This window comes from Sebastes fasciatus, chromosome 19, assembly GCF_043250625.1.
Source record: "Sebastes fasciatus isolate fSebFas1 chromosome 19, fSebFas1.pri, whole genome shotgun sequence".
NCBI lineage: Eukaryota > Metazoa > Chordata > Actinopteri > Perciformes > Sebastidae > Sebastes > Sebastes fasciatus.
In genome coordinates, this window is record NC_133813.1 from 25,238,416 (window position 1) to 25,263,448 (window position 25,033).

General features: G+C 43.2%; 1 protein-coding gene across 5 annotated transcripts in view; it reads left to right on the forward strand.

Annotated features, from left to right (window-relative positions):
- Positions 1 to 24,470, forward strand: part of nacc2 (NACC family member 2) — a 33,326-nt gene extending 8,856 nt beyond the window's left edge. Inside the window, exons 1-7 of one of the 5 annotated variants that reach the window (XM_074618519.1) lie at positions 14,241 to 14,951; positions 15,994 to 16,175; positions 17,822 to 18,586; positions 20,107 to 20,304; positions 22,801 to 22,906; positions 23,142 to 23,239; positions 23,323 to 24,470. In XM_074618519.1, the coding sequence (XP_074474620.1) occupies positions 16,064 to 16,175; positions 17,822 to 18,586; positions 20,107 to 20,304; positions 22,801 to 22,906; positions 23,142 to 23,239; positions 23,323 to 23,837 (1,794 nt within the window). In that variant the 5' untranslated portion in view covers positions 14,241 to 14,951; positions 15,994 to 16,063 and the 3' untranslated portion in view covers positions 23,838 to 24,470. Of the gene's footprint in view, positions 1 to 14,240; positions 14,952 to 15,478; positions 15,611 to 15,993; positions 16,176 to 17,821; positions 18,587 to 20,106; positions 20,305 to 22,800; positions 22,907 to 23,141; positions 23,240 to 23,322 lie in introns of those variants that run through there. The other 4 variants (XM_074618522.1, XM_074618520.1, XM_074618521.1 and 1 more) reach the window with 4 other exon arrangements.
- Positions 24,471 to 25,033: the final 563 nt, after the last annotated feature.

Consider the following 25,033-nt stretch of genomic DNA (forward strand, 5'->3'; position numbering starts at 1 on the left):
AGCTCACTACCCTCGGGTCTGGGGCTCATTCACATGAACGGAGGAAGAGAAATTACTCTGGATTCGGCTATTAGTGTCATTTGCAACTTATACCTAATGATTTAAATAAGGGCTATTCAAGTGTTTGTACTGGGAAGTTGATTTACCTAAAAAAAATTATCCACTGATTTACAGACGTCACGGACACAGAAGTTGTAATTCCACTGTTTGGCCACTTTGAAAATTTGCTTCAAAGCCCGGCGCACGGTTTGCTTGAAACAGGGAAAACAGCTAGCCTAGCAACGTTTTTTTTTTTTTTTTTAAAAGAAAAGAAATCTGCCCACCAGCTCCTCTAAAGCTCACTATTTATCATGTTATATCTCGTTTATCTCATCCATAGCCTTTGAAAAACGCTGGTTGGAAGTCACAGCTCCTAGCCAAGACATAGTCCTGCACGTTACTCCCCTAAAACCTCAACTTGTTGTTTTTATACTTGAGTGTTTGTACGGATTAAACAAATGAGATATAACATGTTAATTAGTGAGCTTAGATTTTTTTACCTTTGGATAGTGCCAGAATAACTGTTTTCTCCTCTTTCCAGTCTTTGTGCTAAGCTAACCGGACCGCACAAATACAAGAGTGGTTTCGATCTTCTCATCTAACTTTCGGAAAGAAAGCAAATAACATATACAGTATATTTCCCAAAATGTAGAACTACATAAAAACAATCATATGTTCATTGATAAATTTGTTGCTACATAAAAAACAGTCTAGGCTCCACATTGTCAGACAAATCAAAATAACCTGACCTTAAAAGTAATAGTATTATAGTAGTATTATAACTATGATACCTTTGTTTGTACAGGATCATGCAACAGCGAGCAATTAAAGGCACGCAAGTCACGTATACTTGTGTCTGTGGGTGTGTGTGGGTGTGTGTTTGTGTGTTCATCCTCAACTGAACCCATGTACATAGCACTGAAAAATGCATGGTATTTTTCTGCTGCATGAGGGTGCTTCCTATGTCCATGTTGTTTACTCTGTTCTGGCTTGAGATGCAGATAAACAAGCTCTGTTGGCATAGGTCAGCTCGGGCCCTTTACAGCGTGTCACCAGGCCGCTGAGGTTAACCAAGGTGGCATGTTATTTGATCACATGTATGCTAGCTTTGCCTGGTGCTGACTGGAAGATTCTCAGGTCACAGTAATGTGTGTGTGTGTGTGGGTGGGGGGAGTGTTAGGGGGTATGAACTTAAAATAAATGTGAATGTATTGCTGTGCACTTGAACAAACAGCCTTTTATGTCACATTATAACACTAGATGGCATTATGATTTTTTTATTTATTATGGGAAATGCCGCATGTCATGAGACATTCTCTTGATTCACCTACCCTGATCATATCAAACAACATTTCGTTCCCCCCACTGTTTTTTTTCCTCCCTTTTTTGCATGCAAGATAATGAATTAAAGCATTCTGTCGCCTCTAATTGAAAAAAAATGTACATGGCACTCAGTGGATGTGGGCGCTGCTCTCTCTGTATGTCTTTGTGTGGGCGTGTGGGCGTGTGTTTGTGTATGCCTGTGTCTGTAGACAGTGGGGCACTGATGCTGAAAGATGTGTCCTCATTTTTGCATTGCACTGGGCTCCTCTGGCGGTCATGTTGGGCTGCTCTGATGTCACGTATGTGTCACTGCAGAACATTCAGCACAGCGCGGGGCGATCAGAATGGCATGTTCATCATCTCCATGTCCCACCCCCACCCCCCACCCCCACCACCTCCTCATCTCTCTCTACTTCTATGTCACCCTCTTCCTACTGCTCACTCTTTCACTCACTGTGCTATATGCACTGAAAACTTTACCGTACAATTTGTTTTTCATGCAGAGAGACGTCTCATGAGGGGAGGGGAGAGCAGCGGCTTTACTGGGGGGGAATTAAACGCTGTTTTCACACTTAAAGGTGCCACAATCCTATCAGAGCACAACCTCATTTTATGTTTTCTTTTTTTAATTCCTCTCACCTCGCCTTGCCCCTGTTTGATTTACACTCTTGCTGCCAGCTGCTATCCACCATTTTTAATTGTTCTTGGATGAACATCCACTCACTGACACAGCGTGTCACATTCGTCCAACACGTGAATACCTATAGACCTTTTCTTTGAAATTGCTTTGCGGCATGTAAAAACCTATAGACCGACGCTCATGTTTCCCCAGGGAGAGTTTTTTTTTTTCAGAGTTAATCAGAAAGGGCTAGAACTTGCAAAGCCCTTCCTTTAGTCTCATGGACGGAGCTGTGCCTCAGCAACCACAAGGAGAGTTATTTGGTACAAGCCCCTTCTAACAATGTTAGCTATATCGTCCAATATTTTGCTGGATAGCAAGTTAGTTATTCTTTCAAAGGCACACCCCAAAAATATCCACAATACAGTCCAGTCATTTTCAGACTACTTCACTTTTGGTAGTCAAGGATCTTGGATCGATGAGGCTGTGAAATTGGTGATTTTTTTTTGCTCAGTTTCATCACCGTTTTAGCTGAACACCCAGTGACGGTTTGAAACCACATATCAAACAATTGTATTTGTTCCTGTTATCGGCAACGTGAAACTCCCCCAGCAAAACTTAAGCTCTTTGAGATTTGAATGCCCGGGAACTCCCCACACGTCAGAACCAATGTAGTTCCTTGGATGAGTCTACAAACAGCAAATCCAGCCTGCTTTGGCTTCGAGAAAGAATTTGACCTGGATGACTAAGAATCTTCATATACAAAAATGTATCTTAAAAAAAACAATGCTGACATAAAGATAAGCATTTCTTGCCACCACATGTGGTGACAAGAAAAATGTGAAAGAGAGGAGTGGAAGAAGAATGTTAGATATGTTAAAAATAAAAAATAAAAGATTAGCATACCCTGTAGAGTTTTTGTACCACTAGTAGCAATATGGAGCAATGTCTTTGCCATATAAGAAGTGGACGTAGTCACCGTGACGTCACCCGTTGGTTTGTGGACTGTTTTGAAGCTTTGCGTTTGGCAATTTTAGCCGTCGCCATCTTGGTTCTTTGCAACCAGAAGTGACACTGGACAGTGGAGCTAAGTACAACCGAAGGTGACCAAAATGTTACAATTAACTTTCATGAACCGTAAGATGAAAATGCGAAAAAGATCCAGATCGAACAACGCCGTAATAGCGTCCTCTCAATCACAAGGTAGCCACGCCCTAAATCATCCCCTGCTTTATGGTCTATTTGACTCTAAATGGGACCATAATTTACTAAATGAACATCATGCTGTATTGAAGAATTGAGACCATAAACTCATGTTTACAATGTTTACTGAGGTAATAAATCAAGTGAGATGTAATTTTCTCATAGACTTCTATACAATCAGACTTCTTTTTGCAACCAGAGGAGTCGCCCCCTGCTGGCTGTTAGAAAGAATGCAAGTTTAAGGCACTTCAGCATTGGCTTCACTTTTCAGACCCAGGGTTGCCCACTGGTTTTCATGACTGAGTCCCCATTTTGTTTGTATCATTCACACGCTCGACTACGAACATGAACAGATGCGGGCGACGCAATCCCCGCTCCTGCCATCAGTTTCACACTTTTCCACTGATCAACAGTTGGTGGCGCTAATGCACAAAGAAACATATCAATGCACCAACCAAGGCATAGAAGAAGAAGTCTGCAAGCTAGCCAACATGGATGTAAACAATTCAAGAATTTAAATACAAGAATTGTTATAAGTAAATGCACTCAATGGGTTTATAAGGCCTCAAGGATACACACAATGTGTTATGGTGAGTAACACTGAACATAAGGGCTCTTTCTCAAGCCATAGTGCATTTGGTAGTGATGATGAGAGGAAGCTTCATGAAGCACTGAAGCTCTCCAGCAAATTAGTTCGCAAAGGGGTTCATTTCACGAGGCTTCATCTGGGCTTCATGTGCACACGAAACCATCTACTGGTCAAATAGTGTAAAACAGGCAGATACATTACAGATGTGTGGCAGTGGTTTAACCGGGCAGAGGGCAGTGAGTGTGCTTGTGTATCTATAGGAAAATGATAGATGGGAGACATTATTAGTTTATATTCAGGAATAATAAGTTCTCAACTGCATTTCGGCTTCAGGCGTCTTCAATGACATCATCGGTCTAAACAAGCCTCGATACATGCTTCACAGAAAACTTCCCGGATTACTCAACACACACTCCGAAGCCTCGGCACAGCACGTCACATCATTACCATTTGGCTAGTCCGACTCAGAGTGAAATTGTTACTTTTGGTTCATTTAGTCTTTCACAGTGCACAAATTAAAGCCGACCAAATTAAAAGAAATAATCTGCTGAGGGGCGTGTACGAAGAAGTGGATTTATCTTTTTCATCTTGAGAGCTGCTGCTTCTACGCAGGGAATAAATAAGGCACTTATATACTGTATGTTGCTGTCGAAATGTTTCCACTTTGAGTCGGCACTGATCTATTGTACGCATGAATCCATTTTCCTTCAGTTTATCTCAAATGACTTTATAAACATCACTATTTTTGTGGACTTTATTTAGCATATTCTTTTCTCTTTGGATATCAAGCAAAAATCTGACTTTTGCAAAAGTCCAGGTCAGTCCTCTCCCACTCAGGTTAACCTGTTGTTTACCTGTGTCCGTCTCAACAAATGCCCACACAGGCAGCCTGCTTTCGCTTGGAAACCGGTTGTTTTGGTCCGCACCAGAGTACGATTACTGCGTTCACAACCGCCCAAATGAACCGCACCAGAGTTAAATGAAAACAGACTAAATGTTGGCTTGTGAAAGCGCCCTACGAGAACTCCACATGGCTCCCTTAAGAAGGGCGAGGACAATAGGACAAATTAAGACAAAACCATCATTAAACATTTTGATTATTGTTTTAATTCTAAGTCAATCTACTCATACATACGGTATACAGTACAATGAAGTCTTTTCTCGCCCACTCCATTCACTTATAGTATAGTATATGCGCGTGCTGGAACACCACGCTGATATGCTTTCATTTCACAGTGATTCGTCCTATTTCCTCCATTCTCACTCTCATGCACCATGAAAATCAAATCATGTTTGGAACAAAATGCGTACAGAGTGTCACCATTGATACACATACACTCGCAAACATACAGACCTCCTGTGAAATCTAACCTAATTGTAGTACTCGTGTGACAGTCAGTGACACTCAGCAGGCCGTCTCATGCCCCTCGTTGTCCCCAGATGAAGGTCACGTTAGGGAGGATATCAATGGGGGTTTTAGGGCCCTGTGCTTTTTCAAACAAAGTGCAAGCAACTGCACAAATCTGCTGTGTTTTTTAGCAAACTTGAGTATCAGATGTCTGGTGGGCAGGAGAGCCAGCGCAGCAGTGACACACCTGCTTTTGTAATTGTACTTGCAAGAATAAATTATCAAGGAGCTGTAAGGGCAGGCATCAACTCCAGCCAATTAGCTCCTTCTTAAACCTGTACGCTGCATGTATCCACAGTTTGGAAGTGAGGGAACGCATTTTTCGAGATGCCACAGAAGCTTCTCCCGAGAATAAACCAATGTCCTCGTCAAAGCAGGAGTCACAAGGCGGGAGTTCAACACCCCCGACCTGTGATGCCAACAGCAAATGATGTTTGTTTCAAGTGTAGACGAACCGTTATCTGTTCACATACACCTGCAGTGGAAAAAGTTTGATAATTTTTCTCACTGTTTTAGGTAGCTAATGAGTCTAGAATAGCCTTGCTATAAACCCTACCTTCATGAAGATAGGATACGGAAAAACTGCACAACGCTCCCTCTTTTTTACTGTAATTCTTTTCATACAGTCCCTAACTGCAATTAATCTGTAATTTAATATGCCACGCATACCAACATTGACACCAATATCAGTAATGTCATCACCAAACTGGCAAATCTGCCCGAGCCCATCAAAACTGATACTTTGCTGGCAGAAGATAAGTGCACGGCAGCATGAAATTAGGGCCCTCAGGCTCATGGAAAATGTACAGTTCTGTGTTACGCTTTGGGACACCCACCAGTCACATGGCAGTTTGGAGCCGATGCCAATGTAAAGGATTTAATAGTATGAAACTGTCCCAAAAAAAGAGATATCACATGGCAGTCATGGTGCAGTATACTGTAACATTGTGTACACTGCTGTTTAACATTCACACATTCATTCTGCTGATGCCTCCCGGATCATTTCTCGTGTTCTCTTTCCTCCTTCCTGTGCTACTTACGTAGCTTCCTTTTTTAAAGTTGAAAATCGGGGGAATTTTCGGTCTTGTGTCAGTGTTTGTTCAAAATATCTCATTCTTGCGTGAGACCTGGGCTTGAGTTTCCCCGCTGCTCTAACGTCACACTTATGTGTTGCTATAAACTGGAACGACCTGCCGGCCCCTGTGGTTCTGCAATATGAGCTTACCGGAAAAATCCAACCGTCTTTGTCCTTTTAACACTTTTGTTCTCATGTTATGCTGCATTCTCTTCCCTTTTCCTCGGTCATACAGCAGGATTCTGGGAAGGCTCTTTGGTTGGAGCTGACATTTTGGAGTCAGTAATGTGGAGGTGGAATGTCTTTTTATTGGAACAAAGTGTCAGTTTGTTGATAGCACTTGGCTTCGTCTGTTGCTTTGCTCTGACGAGCAGACACACAAAAAAAATGTAATCAAATTACACCATATACAGTTATTCTACACAAATCTTGAATGGGAATATTATTGATACAATCGGGTCTATTTAGCTTATTGGTATTTTGATTTCTTTCTTTTTCTCCAGCATTTTGTGTTTTCTTTGTAATTTTGTCATCTTGGCTCCCACAGCTTCTTTCCTCATCCCGAACTCTTTTTACCTTTCTGTATCACTCTGACTGATTTCCCTATTCCTCTCTAACGCTCCTCTCCCTGTGACTGTGCTTTGTCAACTTCTCTCTTGTTCTTTTCTATTTGCATCTTTTACACACACTCCCTCTCTCTCCTTTTGTTCGTCTATCTCCTCGATTCAACCCCTCCCTTTCGCCTCTCTCTCAATTTATTCTCCCCTTCTGTACCTTTCAATTTTTCCTATCTCTATCTCTTCAGCTCTCAAACTGTATGCCCAAAAGCCATCATGTATATTCAAGGGTATGTGGGTTGATTTGTTTGTGCGTACGGGGTGTGTGCAGCAATCCCGATGTCCTAGTCGCCGGAGTTTGGTGTGATGTAGTAGCCGCTGCTACTGTTTGTTTGTTTGTTTACCTCCCACAGCCACTTGGAGTTCATTAGCAATGCCTTTGCCTCAGGAGGATCATCCACACACACACACACACACACACACACACACACACACACACACACACAAATGCACAATGGAAACACGGATGTGCTCTTCCTCTGTCTTTTCCCGCTATCTTGTTTTTCTCTCACGCACATCAACCGCGACTACGAGCTAAACTGACAGGTGGCCCACCGTTACAGGAGTTTTCTGTCACAGCTTCGTGTTTGATAAAGTCTCCGACCACTGGGACACGTCAGGGTTTTATGTGCAATAAGAGGACGTTGACTTGCTGCAGTGCTGTCTTTCTCCGCAAAGCTGGTGCATTTTTACATATGTATTTGTGTGTGCATGTTAGTATTTATCCCCGGTCCCTGCACTACCAAATGGATGGATGTTATTGGTCAATTTGCACAAATGACAATTGCGCCTTTTGACTGACTGATTTTAGGGGAAATGAACGGTGACCATTAATTACAGCGGCAGCAGGCAGTAATATAGCATGTGAACCAAATTTTATCAAATTACCGAAATTTTTCATACCAATCCAAGTCTCAAACTGCAAATTTAATTGAGTTACATATAATCAAATTGGGAATAGCTACAAATAACGGCATGGCTGTCACTTTTAACGATTGAGAACGAGCACAATATTTGTACGAATAAATTTGAACAAAACCTACATAGCCTAATTCTAAATTAACTGGATGTTGTTCAATTCATTCGTGGTTCATCCGCTGCCTCACTTTTGGCCACTTGGAGTGCCAGAAACAAGCTGTGAACACATTATCACCTTTTAAAGGGGACCTATTATGCTTTTGTGCTTTTTCCCTTTCCTTTAGTGTGTTATATAATTTTTTGTGTGTAAAATGTCTACAAAGTTACAAAGCCCAAAGTCCACGCCAAAGGGAGTAACTCTCCCCCACAGAAACACTGCTCCTGAACTGCCTGAAACGCCTCGCTTGAAGTCCCGCCTTTTCTTCTGTAACGTGGTGATGTCACTAAGTAACACATCTGCATAATACCTGCCTAGCAGCTAGTTAGAGCGAACCAAAGAGTTTGGTTCTTCTGACCAATCATAATAAGAACCTCATAAAAAGAGGTGCTGCAGCACAGCCGGGATGAGAAAAATAAAGCCTTCTTTTTTTTTTTTTATCATGAAAGCATATAAACGTGTTTTAGTAGAAACCCAAAATACAAGTATGCACCTGAAAATAACCATAATAGGTCCTCTTAAAGTTGATACGGCTAACTTGCTAGCATTCAGATGCCTATTACGCACACAGTAGATTTGGAGTAACATTCAATTGGAGATTAGATCCTGATGGGCGAAGTTGGCACCTTAGCAGCCTCTGCCATCAGTGTATGGATGTGTGTGTGAATGGATGAATGCTGACATGTAGTGTAAAGCGCTTTGAGTGGTCTGAAGACTAGAAAAGCGCTATATAAGTCCAAGTCCATTTACCATTTACCATAATATTCACTCTCCTTTTTAGCTCTGTTTTTGGTCTACACCAACGATAAATGTGTAGCTCTTTAACTGCTAAATGCCTCATTTCCACTGCACGGTTCAGCTCAACTCAACTCTACTTGACCCACTTTTGGTACCAGATGCTTTTCTCAGTTTCGTTTTCCTCTGCAGATAGTACATTGTCAATGTATGCTAGACTCTTAGCTGATGTCACAGCGACGCTGCCATGTCATCATCTTCAATGCGACAACACTCACGTTACTCCATCCAGGATCCTTTCATCGGCAACCAAACAGAGGAACGTCTGCCCTTCGTCATTTGACCATGTCAATGGTTTTTGCGGGCTGCCATTTCTTTAAAATCTGGGTCCAGCGAATAAAAAAATGCAATTACTATTGACTCTAGCTTGGCTATTTAATAATAATGGGTTTGTGCTGGATGTCCCATTGGTGCACAGTTCTCTCTGACCAATCAGTGGTCTGCAGTGTTTTAACTCCACCTTCTAGTCTCGGCTCAGCTCACTTGGAACCTCGACCGAGGTGGTACCACAAAAAGTACCAGGTACCATCCACAACTTTTGCCAGTGGAAAACCAAAAAAGAACGGTTCCAAGCGAGCCGAGCCGAGTCGTGCCGTATCGTGCAGTGGATTTGTGGCTTGTGTGTCACCAGCTAGTAGTCATTAGATCCATTGTTATTATAAAAATATTGATTATAGCCACTCTAAGTGAAGAGTTAAGAGGAGGCAAACTCATGGTAATGTTACATATAATTAGAAATTCAACAAATCAATCCGCTTACAGTCCAGTTCAAAAGTGTCCATACTGTATTAATGAGAACAAACGAGTCAGAAGTGAGCCAGCATCATCCATTTTCTACATGACGTTATATTCACGTTGTCATTTTCATATTGCCACAGACAGCCATTTAGTTTTACCTGAAATTCAGCCTCTTTTTTTTTCTCCTACTCAGACCACAAGTTACATTATCGGTGCATATTGAGTGAATACAAGTGGAGAGATACCAGACAATATTCAGCCCACAACAAATCATTTCATAGTTGTCTGTTTGTTACATAACTGCATGAATCATAGGGAGTTTTTTTTCTCTTTTTTTTTTAAAGAAAAGACGATTTTGATCCCGACTATGTGCAGACAACTTCACCCAGCAGGGTCTATACACAGAGAATGATGTTGCATTATAAGCAGTGATAAGCAGCCTCTCTCATTCTTTCTCTCTCTCTCTCTCTCTCGACATCCCATAATGATACTCAGACAGACTCAGGCAGGCAGACACCCGCTCGGTCCCGATTGGTAGAACTGTTGCCAGGGAGCGTTGCCGTCTCAACGTGGATAGAATCTGTTGTCTGGTACACTTTAGACATGAGAACAACTGCAGGATCTGAATATTTATAACGAGGGGACTGTTCATATTGAGATTGTATAGAGGCAACATAAGCTGGAGCGGAAGGAGCTGTTCCTACTCAGCTCACTTAAAAAAAATTTTTTTATTTACATTTATTCGTGGATTGCCGCACTTTAAATGAGATTTTAATTAACACCATCACTTCTCTGTATTTGTATTCTGGACGTATGTTTAGCTTAGTTAGGATTTTATCATCTGCATGTTGAACAAAAGTTAGTGCGACAACAACTTTCCCTTCAATATTCAACTAACTTGAACTATTCCATGAAGTGCTAAATGGTAAATACATGAATCATAATTATATGTAACTTTTATGGTCTTATTGAAGTCCTTTCATTTATTCAATTGGTTCACCCCAGTGGGTAACCTCCGGGATCTGAGAAGTGAAGCCAATGCGGAAGTTCCTTAAACTTGCATTCTATCTAATAGCCAGCAGGGGGCGACTCCTCTGGTTGCAAAAAGAAGTCTGGTTGTATAGAAGTCTATGAGAAAATTACTTCTCACTTGATTTATCACCTCAGTAAACATTGTAAACATGAGTTTATGGTCTCAATCTCTAGTTTCAAGTCTTCTTCAATACAGCATGATGTTCATTTAGTAAATTATGGTCCCATTTAGAGTCAAATAGACCATAAAGCAGGGGATGCTTTAGGGCGGGGCTACCTAGTGATTCACAGGTCTCTACCACGGAGTTGTCCGGTCTGGGATTTGTCCGTGTTTTCATCTTAGAGCTTTAACCCTTTCACGGTGTGTTCTCAGTTCATGAAAGTTAGTATACATTTTTTGGTCGCCTAAAAATGTCTTATTCAGCGTTCGGTTTTACTTAGCTCCACCCTCTCGTGGCACGTCTGGTTGCAAAATGCCAAGATGGCAACGGCCAAAATAGCCAAACTCGAGGCCTCAAAACCGTAGTTCACAAACCAACGGGTGACGTCACGATGACTATGTCCACTTCTTATATACAGTCTATGGTTCACCCTTCATACCTTGGTTCCTTATTTGGTGTGTGCACGTTACATCATAACATGTAGGAAGCATGAAGGTTTCATGTTAACGTGTGGAAGCCAATTGGTCAGAATGATGGTAACAACACATTCTCACTCCCAACTCGTTAAATACCGCCGCTTGGTCAGTGCCCCTCGACATCGGAGACCGACACAAGGGGTACCCCTCTTAACGTTACTTTTGGGCGGACCGGAAGACGGCGTGTCAATATACGCTTAATGTCCTCTCAAAATAAAGTTCCGTTTTCACAGGAAGCTAGGATTAGGCAACACTACCAATTAGTTAGGGGTAAGGAAACGGTCGTGGTTGATGTTAACTTCACTGACTAGTGACTAACAGGGCTGCTATACCGACAACTCACGTAACTAAAGACTGTCGTGACAAAATAAGTCAATGATACTTTTAGTTTCACACGGGTCACGAACAGCAGTCGCCTGGTTGAAAGTCTTGTGTTTGTTGGGTGGGGTAATAATTAGTGGGTTTACATTGGATTTAGTTGAAAGCCCGGGTTGTCACGTACTGTCGACAAAGGGTTCCTCCGTGCATCTCCATTCAGAGAGTCTCCTCATTGCGATCCCATTCGTTGACTTCCACATCAGTGTTTTGTGTGGTCATTCAGAGCGCTTCAAGTTTTACAGAACAATCCCCCACAACAGTCTTACATTTGACTGTTAGCCTATTGTTATTTGGTGGATAGCTACCGTATAACTAGTGATTAGCCGTGTGCATGTGTGTGTGCATGTGTGCCATCTGGCGAATCGTCTCATTTCTTCAGATTATTCAAATATGCCTGGACCTGCTGCTGCAGTTAATAACACTGTGCGTAGGTATGAATCCTTGATTAAAATGGATGTAACACATTCCAACAAAGCAGACAACAGCAATTCAGATCTCATATCTCTGCTCACACACACGCACACACACACACACGCCTGACATACAGTGCCAAAAGTCACAGCCGGGTATATAACGATGATTATAGAAGCACGCCTTGGTACGCGAGAAACTTTGACATGGAAATGCAAACACAGAAGGAAATGAGGACACAAGCAGCACACACACACAGACACACATACATAATCACTCGTTGAGGGAGTTCATGCCTTATATTTTTTCATCACGGATGTGCAAAGTCTATATTTAATACAGGCGGGAAGGGGGTTGCAATTTCCGTGGGGATGTTTGTGTACATGTACGTTTTAATGTGCCCGCCCACCTCCATAATCTCCATGTGTTTCAAATCCACTCGCGCATACATTTACATGAACATGCGGGAGTGTGTCTGTGTATATATACTGTATGTGCAGTGTGGCACACCGCCGTCCTGTCTGCCTGACTCAACATATTCTCCGCTCACTCTCCTTTGCTCTCCCCCTCCCTCTTCCTCTTTTCCCCTCACTCCTCCCTCCCTCCTCCTCCTCTCCTCTCCTCTCCCTCTCCCTCTCCCTCTCCCTCTGCCCGGCTGGCACGTACATGCATGTCTGTAGACTCTGTACTGTGCTTGCTGCCGTGGCACGCGCCAACCTCACTGCAATGCAGCCCTGTGTGCATTAATTGGCAGAGAGACAGTGGGTATGTGGTATGCGGGGCGGGAAGGATAGAGAGAAAAAAGAGGGAGAGTGGGGAGAAGCAAGAGGCGATGTGAGGACACACTAGTGACAATATTTGATGGATGGACCGATGGACAAGCAGTCTGGCAGGTTCACAGAAGGACAGACAGACAAACAGAGTGTGGGTTGCTGAGTGTGCACAGGGAGATTACCTGACTGTGTGTGTGTGTGTGTGTATTGAACAGGGGGAGGGAGTGTGTATATGTTTTCATTAGTGTGTCTGCGGATTTGTGTCTCCTGCGTTTTTCGACTGCGCTTTTTGTGTGCGCTCGCTCATGTGTGGCTATATGTGTCGTGCAGATATCACACCGCCGGGGCAAAGCTCTCTCTAAACCAAAGTCTGACTCACTGTATTCGACGCTTTGTGATATCCTCCCTTTCATATTTCCGCCTTGACTGAAGAGTAAAAGTTTGCTCAGTTTAGCGCAACTTTTTCTCCACTTGAGGTTTCTTTTGGCAAAAGAAAGAAAAATGAAGCGCAATGTGTCTGGTTACTTTCTGGGGACGCACTCGGATATAAAAAATGCTCCGCTTCAGCTTTTCATTTTCTTAACAGATGTGCGTTGCGAGGAGAAAAAGATGAAATTTTGAAATCGCTCGCTGAAGTGTCTTCATGTGTCTTCAGCGCAGAGGTCAGAGAGAGCTCTTCCTCCGACATGCAAGCATTGCGCAACCTTCACATGCGCGTGTGTACAAAATGAACTTACTCATCTGTCATATTTGCATTCTTATCCTCCCACGCACATCTTTCTGGAACTTCTTTCCTATTTCTGTTAGTGTTTTATCTCTCCCTCCCCTGTCACACAGGCTGCGACATCTGGCTCCTGTCCTCCCTCATCCACATCACGCTACATTTTCAGGGATGCCTTCCATGCTCCGTGCATGGTCAAAAAAAAACTAGAAAATCTAACAACAACAGGAAAAATGTCACCTGAATGAGCTGTGCCAGCAAAGTGGAGGCGTGAATTAATCATTTAATTTACCAATTCATGTAGAAATACAAAATAGTCTTGCGTGAAGACAAGAACTTCTCTCCGCTTGTGTGTAGGTGTTTGGCAGAGAGGTCCTCGCATGATTCAGAGAGAATACACAACACTTGCTCAAAAGTAAAAAAGCTCTTTTTTAAAAAAACTATTGTCCTCCGAAGACAAAGGGAAATACCTTGAAATGAGTTTTTTAATTCTGCAATTGGAAGGGATTATTAAAGCTTTCCAGTTGCTTTACCGTGACGTGACGCATTCCCTTCCAGACTTGCGTCAAACAGGGATTTCAGAAGTTTCACTATTTAATTAATTAACGGCGGCTATGACCTCTGTAAGCTTTTCTCTTTTCTCTTAGTCATCCTCCTCTCTTCTGTTAGACCATATAGGCATCTGTGTCCAGGGGCAAGTGGCAGAAGTTGCTTCAACCTAATTGTCTTTCTCTACTCGTACTGTCCTCAAATGACTTTCTCTCTGTCTCAACTCCCCCCTCCCTCCTTTGCTTCTCTCTAAGCTCTGCCCAGTCTCTGTCTCCGTCTGTAACTGTAGCCTGTGTTTTTCTCTCCCTCCCACTCCCTGCGACGTATAGATACTGCATTGATCAGACACACGCGCGCAGACACATGCACACACGCGCGCACACTGAGCCTCCCACTCCTTTCATCATTGATTCGCTCTGCTCTGCTCTGCTCTGCTCTCTTTCTCTCTCTCCCCATTCTCTCTCACTCTCTCTCTACAGCGGCACTTGTTGAATTCAACCCTTGGAGAATAGAGAGAGGGGAGAGAAACAGAGAGAGATAATGACAGGGAGGCAAAGGGAGGCTTTGAGACGGCGCTAGAACAGACAGCGAGCGGAGAGAATGGGGCTTTGGAGGATATAGAGATTGAAGATATAGGCTGCAGACACACAGACAGAGGGAAAGTCAGTCACACAGCAGAAAGAGAGAGAGAGAGAAAATCATCTTTGAGACAGTGGGAATGACACTTTAAGTCGACCAGACGGAGCACATCAGAGTGCTCTCCTTCCATCTCTAACTCTTCTGTCCCGCCGCCGCCGCCGCCGCCGCCGCCGCTGCTGCTGCTGGTGTGATAGCGTGCGCCAAGCCTCCGTGGTGTGATGTGCTTACACAGGTCACAGCCGTCTGGGACAACAGCGAGCGCTTTTCTCCGCATTCGTGCATGTGTGTGAGTTTAGCAGGGGAAAAGTCGTTTGCTGCTGGTTTCTCCAGGTGAGTGCTTGCGTGCCAGAGTACACAGTCATTTCCCTATGCAGCCTGTACTGTAAGTGTTAATCGTGCACACACACACACTTTTTTTATGTAAGTAAGCCAGAGTGCATGCCTGTCTGTCTGTCTGTCTGTCTGTATGGAGTGCATGAAGAAGTGGGAGAGAGAGCGAGAGTGTGTGTGTGTGTGAGAGAGAGAGAGAGGCGGTGACATTTTTTTTCAGTTTGTATTCCTGGAAACTGTTCTGCAGCATTGCTTAATAATGAAACCAATGCGTATATGTATGTGTGTGTGTGTGGGTTGGTGGGGAGTAAAACAATGACACAAGGTTCAGGGAAGGAAAGAAGGTATAAATATGCCTGGAGTATGTTACTAAGAAGGGAGCTATCAAAGTTAGTGTGAAAATGGTTGTGTTGTTTTGTTCCCCAGCCAGAGTTTAGGAAGAGGACAAATGCTGACAACGGTATAATAGAGTCAGCAAAATCAAGAAGTGTGTCTCTAAACTCTTGACATGAAAAACTGGTTGCATTCGGCGTGGCGTCCTCCGCCTGAAAAGTTGTTGTCGAGGCTGATATACAGGTCGTCAAAGTCCATGCATAAATACATGGAAGGAGTCCAAGGTTCTAGGAATTTAATCCATGTTAAAACAGCATAGCCTTAAGGTATTTCACAACGGCCTCATGTACAGTAGGCACGGCATTGTATTGTTTCTTTCTTTTTTTTCAAATGTGGACTCACTTGACTCCTCCTTTCTCTCTCCTGCCTCCACTCTGTCTCTCTCTCTCCGCATATCCATCTCTCTTTTTCACACACCTCTCACTTCTCCCTCAACTGTATTCATTTTCTCACGTCGTCTCAACTCTATTTTCCTTCTTGCTCTTTCTGTTCCTTTTAAGATTCTCTCAATTCTCGCCTCTCTGCCTCCCTCTGGCATGTCTTTTCATCTTTCACGCGTTGTCTTTTCGCTCCTTCTTTATCGCTGCATTTATTTTTCCCAATGCATTCAACATACCTTTTCTTTTTTTTCTTTTTTTCTTTCTTCCAGATGCCTCTCTCAGTGGCGGAGTCTGCAGTAAATATCTGAAACCCCATCTTCCTCTTCCTCTGTGGCCATCATGTCCCAGCTGCTCCACGTGGAGATCCCCAACTTTGGAGCCACAGTTCTGGGCTCCCTTAATGAGCAGCGCCTGCTGGGACACTACTGCGATGTTTCCATCCTGGTCAAAGGTCGGTTAGCAGGAAATCTGGAGTTTTTACTTTGAAATCATCAGGGCTGTCAAAGTTAACGCGATAACAACGCGTTAAAGCAAATTTAAAGCAAAACGCCTCAAATTTCTTTAACGCACTATCACAACTTGCGATTTTTAGGTTGTAGCGGGCTCAGTTTTAAAGCTAGAGTGAAGATACTGGCATCATATGAAACTAAAAAACCTGATGAATCCATCGGTTCATACTAGCTTACTTCATGGCCATTTTCAAAGGGGTCCCTTGACCTCTGACCTCAAGATATGTGAATGTAAATGGGTTCTATGGGTACCCACGAGTCTCCCCTTTACAGACATGCCCACTTTATGATAATCACATGCAATTTTTGGCAAGTCATAGTAGAGCGATATGGCCTAAAAATAATATCGCAATATTTTTAGGCAATATCGTGATACACGATATATATCGCGATATTTTCAAATATCCTTAAGGCACTTCATAAATGCTTGATTTTACCCTTTGATGCATACAATCACACCAATATGATGATTCTTGTAGTCCCTGCAGCATATGTCTGCTATAAAACCTTCTTGTTTATATTCATTAGTGGTTTCTATTAGAACTATTTTAATCTTGCATTCAAAACGGGAGAAATCACAAGTTCAATTTAACAAAACAGTATCCAACAGTATTCACTTTAACCAAATAGTTTTCTGGCAATACATGCTTTATATATTTTGATAAATACATAACACACACACACAGTTTTAATGGCATGTAATACGTGTAAAGTAACTTATTGTTATGTTTACCAGTAAGCTGTTATAACATTGCTGATAATGAAAATTATTATTTTCCCACTAGTGTAGAAAGACTCACCAATTGCGAGGTGTAGCCTGTGGCCAAAGCAGTCTGGTCCACTTATTCAGGCTTTGGTTCTGTTAGCTGGACGTTCAGATCGGTAGTTGTGGAGAAGTGGGTCACCTCTGTTAGCTGGTTGGCCAACCTTTCCCTCACTTAAATGTAGAACTTCGGTAGAGCTTTCTCCGCAAAATAAATTTGCGACCAGGCAGTTCATATTTTTGGATCAAGTGTCTTTATGCGTCTTTTGAATCCAGGCTTTTCCACTACGCTAACCGGATGTAGTTGTTTACCTCGGCCGTGATTTCTTTGCATTTTGCAATTTTTTTCATGGTCATATGGGATTGCTTTGGAAAGCGAGGAAGCCAGAGTCATTTGCTTCTTGACTGGTTCTGGTTGCTTTGGTCGTGTTCTCGTCTTCTGCTTTCTCCGGGCTCCGGCCTTTCTCTTTCCGCTGCGTCCCTCCGAATACAAAAACACGCCAAGTCATAGTCAAGTCAGCACACTGACACACTGACAGCTGTTGTTGCCTGTTGGGCTGCAATTTGCCATGTTATAATTTGAGCATATTTTTATGCTAAATGTAGTACCTGTGAGGGTTTCTGGACAATATGTATTATTGTTTTGGGTTGTTAATTGATTTCCAATAATAAATATATAAATAATTTGCATAAAGCAGCATATCTGCCCACTCCCATGTTGATAAGTGAATACTTGACCGATTGACAGCCCTAGAAATAAAACTAGAATTCTGTATCAGTAGTCTCAATTTTTTTTTCCTGTTTTCTGTTATTTCTATCAACCAGGTCAGGCTTTCAAAGCCCACCGGGCCGTTTTGGCTGCCAGCAGCCTCTACTTCCGCGACCTCTTCAGCAGCTCCACCAAGAGCCAGTTTGAGTTGCCCTCCTCAGTCACACCTGCCTGCTTCGAGCAGATCCTCACTTTCTGCTACACAGGGAAGCTAACGATGGCTGCTAGTGAACAGCTGGTGGTCATGTACACAGCTGGCTACCTCCAGATTCAGCATATAGTTGAAAGAGGCATGGACCTAATGTTCAAGGCAAACTCGCCTCACTGTGACTCGCAGACGGCGGGGTCTTTAGAGGAAACCGGATCCGAGCCACAGAGTCCCTGTAATAATGGCAACGGCCTGGCGGTGGCTGCCCTGTTGGGAACCACGGGCTGGTCTCCGTCCCTACTCATGCCGCAACGTAAGATCAAACTAGAAGGGGGCGAACCGACGCCCCTGACGATGCCTTCGACGCAAAACAAGATTTCGTCTTCGGAGTTGGGGAGTCGGCTGGCGAGGGCCAGCTCGCTGTTCTACACGACGGCCGGCGGGACCGCCATCCCCGGTATGCCTCCTTACCACCTTCATGGGGCCGGTGGTGGGGGTGGAGCCGGAGGAGCGGGAGTCGAAAGGTCAAGTCCTGGATCGTCCAGCCTGCCAACCACCGACAGCCCTACATCCTACCAGAATGAGGATGAGGAGTTTGAGGAAGAGCCCTATGATGGGATCACAGAGGATGCCTACAGTCACCTCTACGGACGTTCAGCTAACCCCTACGGAAGTGAGTATTATTTTATATTGATGCTTTTAAGTGTTGCAGTGCTTTGGTGTGTTTGTTGGATCACTGAAAGCTTCTCCCTGGAATATTTTTTCATCATTAAAAACTTCTAAAAATACAGAATGTTCTCAGTTATGGCCAAAAACTAATATTACATTACAACAAACTCAATAATATTTATTCCACTACACCCGCTGTAATAGTATTTACTTCTCAACTCCAGCAAATTAAAATTGTTTAAAAGGAAAAACTGGTCAAATGAGCAAAATGCTAACAAGACAATTCAATATCCCCTCGTCAATATCTTCAAAATCTTTCTAGACATACAAGATCTGAGTAAGTGAATTACTTTTCTCAATTGCCCTTGGCTCGGATGGAGGAAATTCATTTGATATCGGACCGATTTAAAAGTAGAACTCGGCATGACTTGCAGAAATGTACACCCATGAATGTAGGGGTTTATGGAACAAAGTTCCTCCTTGTCCAGACTTGTGCAAAAAAAGAAACTGATGCACATTCATTTCATCCCAGTTACATTATTTAATCTTTCATAAATCATGTATCCTGAGCATCTCGAAAAAAAGCTGGATGTTGTTGCCTCCAGTGTGTGTGTGGGTTCTCTCAGCATAAAGATAGCTTTATGGAGTTATGATTGGAGTGCATCGTGACCAACAACGCACTCCTTATCACAGCTACAACAGCTGGTCTGTGCTGCATTTTGTTATAGTTTTCGTACTGGTGCAGGTTTGCCTACTACACACATGCAGGCATAGATGCTACAGTATATTCACTTCACAGGCATGTACACACACACACACACACACACACAGACAGACACTCCATCATTCTTAGCATCCTGCAGCTCAAAGGCATCACATGGGTTTGTCAAATTCTAGAGTTTCAGATATTTATGAAATCCACTCTATCTGCAATCAGTCAGAGCACCCCAGGGTGACATTGTGGGATATTTGAGAACCGTGCACGTCTTTCCTGTGTGTGCGTGCGTGCACGTGTAGGTATAAGTGTCAATGCAATAATCCACACTTTTCTGTATGTGTGTGGCAATTAATGGATTCATTTCTCCTGTTCTCTATGTGTGTGTGTGTGTGTGTGTGTGTGTTTACACACGTGTGCACGGGAGGTGCGTGCATGTGCACACACTCACAAGTCATCCCAGAGGTTAGGGGGGGGAACAAATTTTGCGAGTAAGAACCTAACACCCAGCTTCGGATCTGTCCCCCGTCCAAAAACTCAAAGTTGCTGATGCAGCATCATGACTTATCTGGGATACATCTGCAATGCTCTAAAACATTCATGAAACACAACAAGCTTGTCTGAGATTACACCAACCTGCTTTACTAATTACATTTTGTAGCCTCTATTTTAATAGAGGGCACAGAGGTTAGGGATGTTTTTTTAATAGACTGATAATTATATGGATGCTTACACATTCATCTGTTTTTTTTGCTGTGTAACAAAGAGCTTTTCTGAAACCCCTCTCTGTCCTCGCTCGCTTCCATCAGTCCAGGACAAGCCGGAGATGGCAGCGATGCCCTTGGCCTTGGAGAGCCGCAACTGTGTGCTGATCCGCAGGGACCTGGTGGCGCTGCCTGCAAGCCTCATCAGCCAGATAGGCTACCGCTGCCACCCTAAGCTCTACACTGAGGGGGACCCGGGGGAGAAGCTGGAGCTGGTAGCCGGTAGGCACGCACACACGCAAAGTCAGTGCATCCACTCACACACATTTTACACGCTCACATTTTATCACATGTTGTGGAGATGAACTTGTATGCAGTGAGATTGGAAAGTGTTCATACCTCCACCCTCTTGCACATTCATATAGGGGCTGGGCAATAATTCAATATGATAATTTATCGTCTTTCATTGGAATCGTATCGTGATGAAATCATATATCGAGATATATTGTTATACACAATTACGTTGCTTAAATTGATAATAAAAAGCACATACTAACAGAAATTTCTCAGAAATGTGAAATATTTTAAGGGAATATCATTTGAAGATTGAGGTATACCACTCAGTTCAATGCGATTATAAACGGTGTATACATATATTGAAATATTTCTCTATAATTTCACTTGAAACTTATGTTCATTTTGCACCGAAATTCTTAATTAAATGAGAAAATAGTCTTTCATTTGTCAAGTATTTTATTCACACAGGAGTATACAAATACAGGCTTTACCATGTGGTTATTTCTTATAGATTATTTATTCATTGAATTACCAGAAAACATGCTATATAGTATATATCGTTATCGGGAGGATAGAAGATTTTGGCCATATCGTATATTTAATATTCTATAGCTGGTCAAATTAAACTGACAGAATTAATTCCAACTACTAAATTCAGGACATAAGAGAACTCTTATATATTCCATTGTGAAATAGAAAACCTTTAATATCAAAACTTCTTTCTAGAGCTGGCAATTCACACAAAATCAGTGACTGGCAAAGAGGCCATTGATTGGGGAGGTTACCCAGAACCTAGCTGAGGTGTGTGGACTCGAGTCAGACAGTTGATGACTTTAGACTCGATAAAATCCAAAAAGACTTGCAACTCGATTTGGACTTTAACACCAGTGACTCGTGACTTCACTTGGACTTGTCTGTCTTGAATTGGGATTTGACGTGGGACTTGTCTGTCCTGACTCGGGACTTGACTTGGGACTTGTCTGTCTTGAATTGGGACTTGACGTGGGACTTGTCTGTCCTGACTCGGGACTTGGGGCTTGACTTGGGACTTGTCAGTCTTGACTTGGGACTTGACTTGGAACTTGTCAGTCTTGACTTGGGACTTGTCAGTCTTGATTTGGGACTTGTCAGTCTTGAATTGGGAGTTGTCTGTCCTGACTTGGGACTTGTCTGTCCTGACTTGGGACTTGTCTGTCCTGACTTGGGTCTTGACTTGGGTCTTGACTTGGGACTTGTCAGTCTTGACTTGGGATTTGAGACTTATGTGTGACTTGCAAAAAAATGACTTGGTCCCACCTTTGCAACCCAGTGACCCATACTGTATGCTTTTATGCAGGAGACGCATGTATTCAACCTGCATTTGACCCAGATCAGATCAGATCAGATCAGATCAGATCAGATCAGATCAGATCAGACTGCTGGTCATCATCATTAACAGTGACTCGTCTCTATCTCAACTCCAGCTCTAATATACATTAGTGCTAAGCCATATAATTAAGACACTCTGGTTAAACTATGTTTAGACATCAATAACATTGAATTGAATTCTCGTCCCTAATGAAAAGCCCATTTAGCAGCGTCTGAACCTCGTTCAACCAGACTGTGATTGGCCGCCACAGCAGTTTTGAGCCACATTGCTGTGGTGATCTTAGAGGGACAGAACAAAGCTGCAGAGCTTCTCTGCAGAGATTGAGGACCGTGACAGAAGGACAACTATCTCTGCAGTACTCATCAATCAGGCCTTTATGGTGGAGCGACTAGAGAGAGAAGTCACTCCGGAGTAAAAAGCATATGACAGCCTGCCGGGAGTTTGCCAAATGGCCCTTACAGGGCTCTGAGTGCATGGGGGAAAAGATTCTTTTTTTTGGTATGATGAAACAAAAAGCTGAACTCTTTGGTCTGTCTGCCAGACGTCGCTCTTGGCAGTCAGACCAAAGACTTTCAAAGAGAGCAGGTACCGTTCAACATGTAGCTAATATAATTCATACAAAAGGAGCAGGGCAAAAGGTTTAATCAATTTAGTATTGAATCTTTTCAGACAAAAAGAATACGGTCTGAATACTGCAAGTAGTCAATAATCACTCAAAAAACGTTCTGGTACAAGAGGTCAGAAAGTTACCGCATGCTCAGATTCAATCAGGTTGTTATGTGATTGAAAAACCCAATGTGGAAACGGGTTATTCAGTTCTGTAGTCTGCATGTGAGATACAGAATACAATACGTGAATGGGAAAGAAGTGGTTTTATAAAAGAAAGCAAAGCAAAGTAATATAATAAAAAAAGTGCTGTTTTTATGGCCTTCAACTTCGACTCCTCCTGATTTCTGATTCTACTTTGAACAGCTGAAACTTTGTTTGACTGCGTTAAAACATCTCCTTGAACATGAATTTCTAATGTAGCAAAAGAATAAAAGATCAACTGTGGGCCAAAGAGAGAAAAGACAAATGGATTGTAATATGAGCAGGTTTCTCAGAAAATCCTCTTTTCTTTTTTTCTTCACCAGGTACGCAGGTGTTCATGACTCGAGGACAGTTGATGAATTGTCATCTATGTGCTGGTATCAAACACAAAGTCTTGCTTCGCCGTCTGCTAGCCACGTTCTTTGATAGGTGAGTGTAATGACGTGCACGACACAGCAGAACACTTTTTGTGAGACTTTGCTGTAAGATCTGAGTTCTTTGTATGACTCCAACACTACCGCTGCTGTTGTCTCAAACCAACTTTCACACTCCATCTGTGGCCATGTTGTGCAATGCGGTTAGTTGTGTGTGTTCCCATGTTTCTCTACTGTATATGTGCCTGCTGCTGACTCTGCCCCCTGGTGTTCTCTCTGTGTCCCTGCAGAAACACTTTAGCCAATAGCTGTGGGACAGGCATCCGCTCCTCTACTAGTGACCCCAGCAGGAAACCCCTGGACAGCAGGGTCCTCAACGCTGTCAAACGTAGGTTTACTGTCCAAATCATCAAATGTGATATTATTTTAAAAGAGCACAATCTACATTGGAGTTTTCTCTCTCTTTTACAGTCTACTGTCAAAATTTCAACCCTAACTTCAAGGAGAGTGAAATGAATGTGATCGCTGCTGATATGTGCACAAACGCGAGGCGCGTCCGCAAGCGGTGGTTGCCCAAGATCAAGTCCATGCTGCCCGACGGCATGGAGGTGTACCGCGCAGGGATGGGCATGGGTGCTGCTGTGGGTCTGGGCCTGGCGCTGGGTGCCTCTCAACCAGGGGTGACCCTTCCCTTCGAGGCCCTAGACCAACGGTTGTTTGCAGATCGCAAGGACCTTCTCAGGACTCACCTACCGCTGACGGCGGGCAGCCCCGGGTCCGGGGCGGCCGGAGCGGAGGCCGAAGGCGAAGGAGCGGTCCAGGAGGAGCAGGAGGAAGACGAGGACGAAGCTGGGTTAGAAGGTGTGGACGGATCACTGGGGGCGCCGACTTTGGTCCCAGGAGCCGAGGCGGGCAGTTGTGGCGACACGCCGCCGGAGCAGGAGGTGGAAAATTTCGGACAAGGTCTTAGGGTGAACGGACAGTGAACGTCCCTCCGGGCCGCCTCTCACGTTGTGAAATCTGTTGAACGGCGCAGTTTTCTTTTGCTTGCTCTCTTACTCTTAACATTTCGTCCACCACTCTTTCTTCTCCTCTGTGCTTCCTCATCAGGAATGACTCGGCACAAAAAAGCTGCGCTCGTAGACCTTACTATACAGGAATTTGTCACACATGCATGCGCACACGTCGTGTACACGCATACTTACTGATAGTGGCAGTAGATCACTCATAGTAGAAGTAGACACAGGCATGGCATCAGCACATTAAGAACATTTCTGCTCCACCCTTTTCTTAGTATACAGTATTCAGTATTTACTCAGTATTTGGGCAGCAACATTATAAAGGCCTGATAGCAGGACAAATGGCTGGAATGATTCATCATTTCAGTGCAATACAAAAGCAACAGCTGCTTTGCTGGCCGTTTATGGATTGTGGTGTAATGGTATGTAAAATGATTCTGTTTTCTTGGAAAGCCACGTCTGAAAATAACCCATGTAACCTTGGGGGGGGGAAACAGATCAGAGAAACGAAGCTCTCTTAGAAAGCAGCTTATTTTGTTGTATGATAAATATGTATGAATATTATAACAAAGATTGTATTATAATTAAAGGTCAAGCACTGCATTACCGCCATTAAACGGAACATTTTGCCTTTCTGTTAAAACGTCATTTTTAGGATGAAGGCGAGGAAAAGTGTTTTCTGCGAAAGCTAAAGGCGACCCAACAAATGCTCTATCACATGGAGTCGTGTATTCACGCATATCTGCCCGTGACAAATTGGATTAGATTGTCAATGTGATGCCTGTGTCTGCTCCAGACCGCCCCTTCCGACCACACACACACACACACACATAGATCCATACACACACACACACACACACACACACACACACACACACATTTCTCACCTTATGATACTTAGCCTTTAATATCTGCATTCAAAATACACTGTCCAAAAAAAAGAAAGAAACAATGCTTTTTAACTTTGAAAAATCCTTTTTCGATGACATCATTCTGTCTTGGAGATGCGGAGAGAGACGCGAACAAGAACGTGCACTAAAATCCAAGCTTGCATGCATGAATACAAACAGTGGATACGGAGAATTACCGAAAACAACAACAACAAACCTGCATCTAAATAAGAAATATGTGCCGTAATATGCCGTTAAAGGACTTTTTTTCCA